Source organism: Microtus ochrogaster, unplaced genomic scaffold (assembly GCF_000317375.1).
Source record: "Microtus ochrogaster isolate Prairie Vole_2 unplaced genomic scaffold, MicOch1.0 UNK80, whole genome shotgun sequence".
NCBI classification, from domain to species: domain Eukaryota; kingdom Metazoa; phylum Chordata; class Mammalia; order Rodentia; family Cricetidae; genus Microtus; species Microtus ochrogaster.
Window position 1 is genome coordinate 299,512 of NW_004949178.1, and position 9,132 is coordinate 308,643.

General features: G+C 48.7%; 1 protein-coding gene across 2 annotated transcripts; it reads right to left on the bottom strand.

Moving 5' to 3' along the window:
- Positions 1-3,097: 3,097 nt before the first annotated feature.
- On the bottom strand, positions 3,098-9,126 carry Irf9 (interferon regulatory factor 9). Of its 2 annotated transcripts, none has more exons than XM_013354891.2 (9): positions 8,923-9,126; positions 7,824-8,004; positions 7,349-7,532; positions 7,080-7,162; positions 6,822-6,939; positions 6,654-6,725; positions 5,060-5,401; positions 3,839-3,954; positions 3,098-3,738 (listed from the first exon to the last, which is right to left on the bottom strand). In XM_013354891.2, exons 2-9 carry the CDS (start codon positions 8,001-8,003, stop codon positions 3,628-3,630), a joined length of 1,206 nt encoding a protein of 401 aa, XP_013210345.1. In that variant the 5' UTR covers position 8,004; positions 8,923-9,126; the 3' UTR covers positions 3,098-3,627. The 2 variants fall into 2 exon arrangements, with proteins under 2 accessions (XP_013210345.1, XP_013210343.1); XM_013354889.2 differs by lacking the exon at positions 8,923-9,126 and adding an exon at positions 8,669-8,845.
- Positions 9,127-9,132: the final 6 nt, after the last annotated feature.

Genomic DNA, 9,132 nt, shown 5'->3' on the forward strand with positions numbered 1-9,132 from the left:
GTCTCGAAAAACCAAAAAAAAAAAAAAAAAAAAGAAAGGACAGGTCATGTGATTGCCTGCAGGAAGATTATATCATCACTATTTGGATTTTTGAGACAGGGTCTCTCTGTGTAGCCCTTGCTGACCTGGAATTCGCTATGTAGACCAGGCTGGCCTCAAACAGAGAACCACCTGCCTGTGTCTCCAGTGCTGGGATTAAAGGCCTGTGCCACCAGCCAGCAGGGAACAGTATTTTAGAAAAAAGAACAAACAATTAAATTCTGAGGCAGCAATGTTTAGTGGGTTCAAGGAGCCTGAAGCAAAGCGGCTGAGAAGGGTGAAGGACCCTTTAACATTGGAGGCTGGAGGTCATTTTCAGGATCCTGGTTGTTACTTTCAGGGCTTTGGGAACCAGGGGAGGCTGTGAGCACGGAGTGAAATGACTTGTGTTCAGAGGGCCTCAGAGAGGAGATGTGAGAGGATGGTGGAGCTGAAGCAGGGTTTTTGAGAACAACAGGACCTTTCTTGGCTCAAGCTCCTAACTGTCAGACACTCAAAAAGGTCAGCCCCAGAGCCACAGACTCCTGTGGTGGAAGGCAAAGCAGAAGCAAACTTTATTAGAATTACAGAAGAGGGGCTGGAGAGAGGCTCAGAGGCAGGAGCGCCTGTCGCTCTTCTAGAGGACCCGCACGGCAAGTGGCAAGTTCCAAATGCTGAGGTCCTCTTCTGGACTCCATGTCCCCAGGCACTCGTGTGGTACAGAGACACATACAGGCAAAAACACCCATACATACAACAAAACTGAAAGTATTTTAAGTTACAGAAGAGTGACAAATGAGAATTGAGGTACTCCCAAGAGAGGACAGGAATCCTAAGGGAGGGAAAAGCCTCTGACTTTCCTCCTCTAGGACTTTGATAGGACTGTAGCAAAAACTGGACAAAGGTTAAGATGATTCCTTGGGATTGGTTAGCTCTCAGGAACATAACTGGGCCAGTCAATGGAGAACCCACATGCTCTGTGTGTGTCTGCTTGGCCCAATAAGGTGATGATAACGGGCTGCCACCCAGTTAGGTGTGTTTAGAGCTACTCTGTGTACTTGGTTAGTTGTTGACTGTGACTGTCCATTGATGTTAGTCATTTGGCCAGCCTTACTACCTACCAACCTAGTGCCTCAAGGGCTGCTAAACTACACTAAGCACTGTTGTCACGTTTACAGGATCAGCTTGTAGCTTTGCTGTGACGGTGTCAACTCCATCACAGCCACCAAGATACAGCTCCTGTCTTTCTCGGTTACCCTATACTCAGCTCCTTGTCTTTGGAGCGGTCTAAGGTAGTCTCTTAAGCAGAAGCTTGGTACTTAAAATCTAACCTACTTGCAATTCCCCATGTTAGAATTAGCTGCCTTAGAAGCAGGAGTACTAAGTGCCTTACACATAATCCACAATAGTTTTGTTGGAGCGGTTGGACTGCAGACATTAGCCCAGAACCCATTCCCTCCTCTTACCTGTTTAGCTTGAGTAGTTCACACCCAGTTCCAAGCCCTTTTCTTTATCCTCTTCAGTGCTCCAGACTGACATTTTAACCCTGGTTTCCATTCTCACTGCGACATGTGTGAGCATGTTGCATATCCCACAGAAATCAGATCATACGCACACACAAACACAGTTTATATTTTTACTTATTTTGTAAGTGTTGCAGGGGTGCCCATGTACCAAAGTGCATATGTGGAGGTCTGAGGATGACTCATAGCAGTTGGTTCTCTCAGTCTACCATGTAGAACCAGGGATTAAGCTCTCAAATCTTCAGTATTGGCAGCAGATGCTTTTACCCACTAAGCAATCTCACCACCACCACCACCTCTTTGAAAAAAAAATTTTTTGAAACAGGATCTCACTTTGTATGTACCTCAGGATGGTCTGGAGCTCAAAGATCTGCCTGCCTCTGCCTCCTGGGTGCCAGGAGTAAAGGGAGACACCAGGCCCATCCCGCGAAGGCTTATTTGAAGGAAGAGTGATATTGTCATTTTGGCTTAGATGTAGGGTCCAAGAGAAAAATCGAAGACAAAGATGTACTTTAGAGAAGACACAAAAAAGGTTCAAGGGGGATTTCAGAAAACTAAAGGCACAAAAGTAATACCTCCCCTTGTTTACTCTTGGCTTCCCTGAGGGACAAGGATCAGATTAAAGGGAAGAAAAAAGGTTCAAGGAGGCAGGGAAGCACAAAGATGTCTGGAAAGGTCCTATAAGGATTTCAACATCTAGACCTGATCACGTGAGTGAATCTAGGGGCTTGAGCCATGGCAAGACAAGACAAATAAATATGGTGTCATGTGCAGGAATGGGGAGCTGAAGGTGGTGGCAGTCAGGTGACAATGGAACCAACTCAGTGGCAGTGATGGAATAAGAAGAGTGTCATTCGCCTGATGGATCTGTGAGTTCCAGGACAGCTAGGGCTGTTACACAGAGAAACCCTGTCTTGATAAACAAAAAAAACAACAACAACAAAAAAAGAAGAGTGTCAGTTAATTGCAAGCACTCACGTTTCAGTGAACAGGGTGCTAGAACATTTTAATTTTAGACAGGATTTCTCTGTGTTTAACAGCTTTCTGGATGTTCTAGAACTCTGTAGACTAGGCTGCCTTTGAATTTACAGAGATCTACCTATCTCTGCCTCCCAAGTGCTGGAATTAGCCACCACCCAGCATGAGTGTTTTGAAACCCCAAAGCCTACTGCCAGTGACACAACTTGTCCAACAAGGCCACACCTCTTAAACCATTCCCAGCCACTCTGAGGATCCTTTCAATGCATGTGCCAGGCGGTGGTGGTGCACGTTTTTAATCCCAGCACTTGGGAGGCAGAGTCAGGCAGATCTCTGTGAGTTTGAGGACAGCCAAGGTTACACAGAGAAACCATGTGTGGCCTATGTCTGTAACCCCAGCACTTAGGAGGCTGGGGCAGGAGAATCACAATGCATTTGAGACTAGGCTCTAGAGCCCAGATAGTATTCCAGGAAAGCAAAGGGACCTAGAAGAGGACCCAGGCAGTGGGTATCCAAGTTTCCATCTTTACAATTCCCATGTAACTCTTGCTACCTTCTCCCAACATATCACATACTCATCTCTCTTTTAAAAAGCTTTTATTTATTGTTTTGGAGACAGGGTCACAGTAGTCACCAAGGCTAGCTTTGAATCCACACTCTTCCTGACTGTGTGGTGGGGTTGTGGATGCATACTACCCCACCCAGTTAATCTTTATTTTAAATTCCAGTGAGGATCTAAGAAGGAAATATAAAGTGCTTGGATTTAGAGACAGGGGTGGAAAGAGAGCAAAATTCCCACTGAGATCACACTATTCAGAACTTTACAGTTCTTTAGAGATGAAAGAGGGCATAGCTAATAAAAAAAAGTACATAAAAGTCTCTCTCAGGTTGTCTTTGAACTCATAATCATTCAGTCTGTTTTCCAAGTGCTGAGATTACAAATATTCACCAACAAGCTTGGCTTTTCAAAATAATTGTTCTAAGAATAAAAAAGATGCTTGCACTACCAGCCATGCTGTATACGCCAGTGGTAAAGTCAGCACAAAGGAGGCAGACCAGCGGTGTGAAGAACAAGTCTGTTTCCACGGAGACCTGTGGAGACCTGTGGTCAGAGTGGTAAAGCAGCAGGTGGGCATTCTGGGTTCTGTACCAGAAACAAAGCAGCTCTCTGCTCCTCTGGAATTTCCTTCAGTAAGTGTCGGGCAAACGCCTGCTCCATCTGTACCAGAAGAAACGAGGATCAGCACCGCGGGGACAGTCACCACCCTGTAGCTCCTTCCCTTCAACCAACACCGCTCTTGTCCTGGAGTAGAACTCACCTGCACGGTGATAAGATTCTCCTGGGTCTGGCTAGAGCCAGGATTCTTGTCCCAGAAATGCAGTGTTACCTGGGACTTGGGTGGGGGACGCTGGCCCTGGAAGTACTGGGCCAAGTCTGAAAGAAAAAGGGTCAAGGGTTAGAAGAAAGAACAGGGGCCGGGCAGTGGTGACACACACCTTTAATTCCAGCACTCAGGAGGCAGAAGCAGATGGATCTCTGTGAGTTCGAGACCAGCCTGGTCTACAGAGCTAGTTCCAGGACAGGCTCCAAAGCCACAGAGAAACCCTGTCTCGAAAAACCAAAAATAAATAAATAAATAAATAATAAAGAGGGAAGGCAGGCATGGCATATGGCCAAGCGTGGTGGTGTATGCCTGTAACCCTAGCACTCAGGCTGGGCCAAGAGAGCTGCCATGTGTTTGCAGCAGCCTGGTCTACTGAGTGAGTTCCAGGCCACCTGGAATGGTGTAAGGACTTGTCTCAAAAACAAACACAGACACTATAGAGAGAGGACCATGAGTAAAGTGGGCCGTCTGGGAAGCCAGATGCAGAAGAAGTTGTGAATGGGGTGACATGACACCAAGGCCGGGCTTAGAGATGCTAGGAACTAAGCTGTCTTCCTGACGCTGTAGGAAAGGCACCTTGGAGTCCTCAGAAGCAGCAGTCCTGGCTACCAACCCTTTGCTTATCCTCTGCCAACACTAGGATACCATGAACCCAGGGACATCTAACTCTCTTCTCTATGCTCTTCCCTCTGCTCCTATGTCCAGATTCAGAGGCTGTAACTAGAATTTCAAGAGTGGACAGAAGAAAGGGACAATCTTAGGAGATGCCTACAATGTGGTAGAGATGGTGGGGTGGGGGCAAGTGTGTCTAAGGGTCTTGGCTCTTCCACAAACCAAGTTGTGTGTTCCAGTGTGTACGGAGATGGTCACAAGGTTTAAATCTGTGTTAATTTGTTTGCACACATTCATATAACCATGCTTCAATGTTACTATGCTTCCCCAAACTGTATCACACTTGTGCTACTCCAGCTGAACCTCATCTACCATGACTCTGGCTAGGGAAATGCTGCTGGAGCTGAGCACACAGCTACATACAATGTGCACCACACAAGTGCAGGGGTGCCGTGCACAGGCTGCAGTGACGATCTGCTCTGGACAGGCCCGGGGGAGACAGAGAAAGGGATGGGCGATGATGCCCAGCTAGGACACCCTTACCTCTACAGAAGCAGCTGGTACTGAAGAGCTCCACACACTTATTGCTGGGCAGCAGATGTGGACCAGACCCAGATGGGGCCTCAGGTGCATCCCAGGAGATGGGGATGGGACAAAGGCACTGAACAAAGAGGCCTCTGGAATTGCTGGCCACCAGGATGCCTCTCTCAAGCTGATTCAGCAGGCTCTGGATAGGCTCCGGCGGATCAGGTTTGGGGAACAGCACCGGGAGTATGTTGCTCTCTAAGGCTGAGGGCTTAGCCACCAGGCGACAGTCTAGGCTGTGCACCTTGACCTCATGCACCACGCGGCCACTGTAGATGAAGGTGAGCAGCAGCGAGTAGTCTGCAGGCAGAGAAGCCTAGCTGTACTAGGTGTAGGAGGAGCCTGCAGGCTGGGAAGAGGCCCTGGCCTCACAGTGCACATGACCATCACAAGGTGTTAGAAAAAAATGAAATTCCATGTGGTCTAGTGTCCCCATTTTGTTACTGGGAAAACTGAGCCCAGAACAGGCATCCAAGCAAGTGCTGGGGAAGACAAGGTTGCAGAGCTGAGGGAGCTCCTTCTGAGTTAGAGATGTCTTTGGTAATGTGGCTCAGGTGAAGGAATGGTTGCCTACCATTCACATAAGCCCTGGGTTCAAGCCCCAGCACAGCAATAAGCCCTTAGACTTGGCATGGTAGCACACATCTGTAAGCCCAGCCACAGGAGGAGCAGTAATCCAGGTAAACTTTAGGTACATAGTGAGTCTGAGGTCAGACTGGGCAGTATGAGACTGTCTTTAAAAAGAAGGAGGCCTGGGGGGATAACTCAGCCATTAAAGGCAAGGCTCACAACCAAAAATAAAAAAAGGAGCTGGAGAGATTGCTCAGCAGATAGGAGTCCAGAGGTCCTGAGTTCAATTCCTAGCAACCACATGGTGGCTCACAACCATCTAGAAGGATCTGATGCTCTCTTCTGGCCTGCAGATATACTTGTAGAGAACTCAAACATGAAATATAAATAAACAAATAAAGAAGGAAGGAGAGGTGCCTCCTCCTCCAAGTGCATGTCTTCCTCCCAACACAGGGTTGGTGGCAAAGGTTTCCGGTCATTCAGGAGTCACTCCCAGCAGAGCTTAATGCTCACAACTGTGCTGTTTATAACAAGGTCTCAGAGACTGGATTTTTCTGGACAATAAAGAAATAAACATCTCATTAGAGCAAGTTCGAGGTCAGCCAGGGCTAATAAAAAAAAAAATCTCAGCCGGGCGGTGGTGGCGCAGGCCTTTAATCCCAGCACTCGGGAGGCAGAGGCAGGCGGATCTCTGTGAGTTCGAGACCAGCCTGGTCTACAGAGCTAGTTCCAGGACAGGCTCCAAAGCCACAGAGAAACCCTGTCTCGAAAAACCAAAAAAAAAAAAAAATCTCAATGTGACTATTCAAGGAACAGAGAATTTAAGGAGTTTTTTTTTCCCCCCAAGGGTGAGAAAAGCTCTACTGAGTATGGTCAGCCACATGAATACTGAGTTCAGACAAGTGTTGTAACAACGCACACAGGGTCAGAGGAAGCAGACCTGAGAGGAAGGGGACAGAGAAGGGTCAGAAAGGTTACCTACCTGAGTTTGGAGGAAGCAGATGCTCCACGAACACTGGGTCCTCTTGAACGGGAGCTTCTGTTGTGCTAGCATCTGGAGAGGCAAAGGCACTGATCACTCAGAGTGAGACCAAAGAGCCTGACACAGAAGGTGCAACAGGGACATAAAAGCAGGAGAAACAAACAGTACCTTCCTCTGGTTCAGGGCTGCTGTCGCCACTGTTACTGCTGTAGCCACTGCTACTGTTGCCGTTGCTGCCACCGCTGCTGTCTGAGTGCTTTACAATCCCACTGGCCCTCCCCTTCGCCTACGGATACATCTGTTAATGGCACACCTCTTCTTTTGAGGACCACCCTGCTCTTTGGCCTACCTATTTCCCTTCCCAACACTCTGAAGGAGTCTTGAGGATGGGAAGAACCGTCAAATTCTTGAGGGTGCCTTCCTTACCTTGCTCTCTTCCTTCTCTTCCCTCTCTGGTGACACAGAACTGATGGATCGCTTTAATGGTGATTTCTGGGTTCTCGGCTGGGCTGTGGAAATGTGGCAGGAGGAGGAGAGTCAGAGCCTTTTCCAGGGGAAGACGGTAGGAAGGATCCAAAGCAACTATTTGGCAGGATAAGGGAGCCCAGGAAGGCCTGCCAATCCCCAGAGGGGTTATCTCCATCCTTCCTGGTCATTCTGCTCATTCCAGGAGCAGCTGGGCAGGGATCACTCACCAGGGAGGGTTCCTGGTGGCAGGATCCGATATACTTTGTAGGGTTCAGCAACATCCATACGGCCTCTCTCAGGAACCTCTTCAAATTCAGAACTCTTATTGAGGGCACAGCGCAGGCGAGTCTTCCAGACAGCAGGGTGTCCTATGTCCCCATCCTTGTGCTTCTCCTTAAACAGTGCCCACGCCTAGTAAGAGATGAAGTGACGAAAAGACAAAGTATTACATACTCTAGATGTCCCTCCAAATGGCTGACAGCACAGGTGTGTGGTCTGAGCACAAGCTTTGAGCTTAGACAAGCCTGCACTGGGTCTGGATTCCATTCTTGCCAGCCAGCATGAAACCCTTGGTAACGCCCCGTGGCTCTGCAAATGACAGCACTTTATCCACAGCCCAGACAGACAGAAGCACCTGGTCGTGAACACGCCAGTGCAGACATTGTCCTTTACTTGAGGGATGCTGGCTCCAGGCCCTCTCACCTTGAATATGGCAGCATCCTGATCCTCTCGGAAGTCTTGCTTGCCTGCGTGCTTCCAGGGAATCCGGAACATGGTCTTAGCTGTGTCATCCCAGCACACCCCTAGAAACTGCCCACTCTCCAACTGCTCTATTATCCAATTCCGCAGTTTGCGGGTGCAGCGTGGTTTGCCTGAGGCCATCCTAGGAAGAGAAGCAGGATACATAGAACTGTTTTTTTTAAAATTTGACACCGGATCTCACTAAGTCATCCTGGCTGCTCTGGGACTAACTATATAGACTAGGCTGGACTTAAACACAGAGATCCACCTGCCTTTGAAGTTCTGGGATCAAAAGGTGTGTGCTGCCATGCCCAGGGGGAGCCGACAAATTGGAAGTGTTTACTGAACTTTGATCACTTCCTGCTTCCTGCAACAGCCCTTCCCCAAAGACCCTTCCATGTTCTTTTCTCTTGAAACATTCTGAGGTAAAAACTATATTCCAAGCCGGGCGATGGTGGCGCACGCCTTTAATCCCAGCACTCTGGAGGCAGAGGCAGGTGGATCTCTGTGAGTTCAAGACCAGCCTGGTCTACAGAGCTAGTGCCAGGACAGGCTCCAAAGCCACAGAGAAACCCTGTCTCGAAAAACCAAAACAAACAAACAAACAAACAAACAAACAAAAAAACTATATTCCAAGTTATTACACCTGGAAGGAAACCTTGATCTTAATGTTGAGGTGTTTCAGAAATCTTATTTGGGAGGACTCCCTTAATGACCTGCTCCTGGTGACAGACTGTGTAGATCCCAAGATCCCAAGCATACAAAGAGGCAACATTGCTTTACAGACAGCTCCCCAGTCTACTTACCCCTTTACCCCCATCTCAGCTCCCTGCACTGGAGGGGTAGGTGGGGCAGATAGCTGGGGGAAAGGGTGGAGCTGAAGCAGCAGGAGGCAGGGCCAGAGGCGAGAAAACAAAGGTCAGCTGAGGCTGAGCAAGGGCCTTCCTCCTGTCCATCTAACTCTGGTCAAACCTATTTTCTGCCCAGAGCCTAGCACAGGAGCCTGGGAGCCCTCATCTCACTGCCCTCCCAGCTAACTCCCCTCCAGAGTTGCTCTTACCTGAGCGACCAAGGACGTCCCAGGCTTGGCTTGTTCTAGGCTAGGTTTCTGATCTCTCCTCCCCTTTCCACAGCCCCACCCTAAGTTTCAGTTCTCCTCCAGGGAGGTTCATTTCCCAGAAATCACGTGGTCTGAGTTGCAGGGCCGGCAGTTACCACCAGAGGGAAGCAGCATCTGAGAATGTGTTGACAACAGAGCAGGCCAGGGTCC

Excerpts from the sequence above, each read along its gene's own strand:
- Irf9 (XM_013354889.2), bottom strand. Across the intron at positions 7,163-7,348 it reads GCCACCAGGAACCCTCCCTG|CCCAGCCGAGAACCCAGAAA; the intron begins GTGAGTGATCCC and ends ACATTTCCACAG. Across the intron at positions 6,940-7,079 it reads AAGAGAAGGAAGAGAGCAAG|GCGAAGGGGAGGGCCAGTGG; the intron begins GTAAGGAAGGCA and ends ATGTATCCGTAG.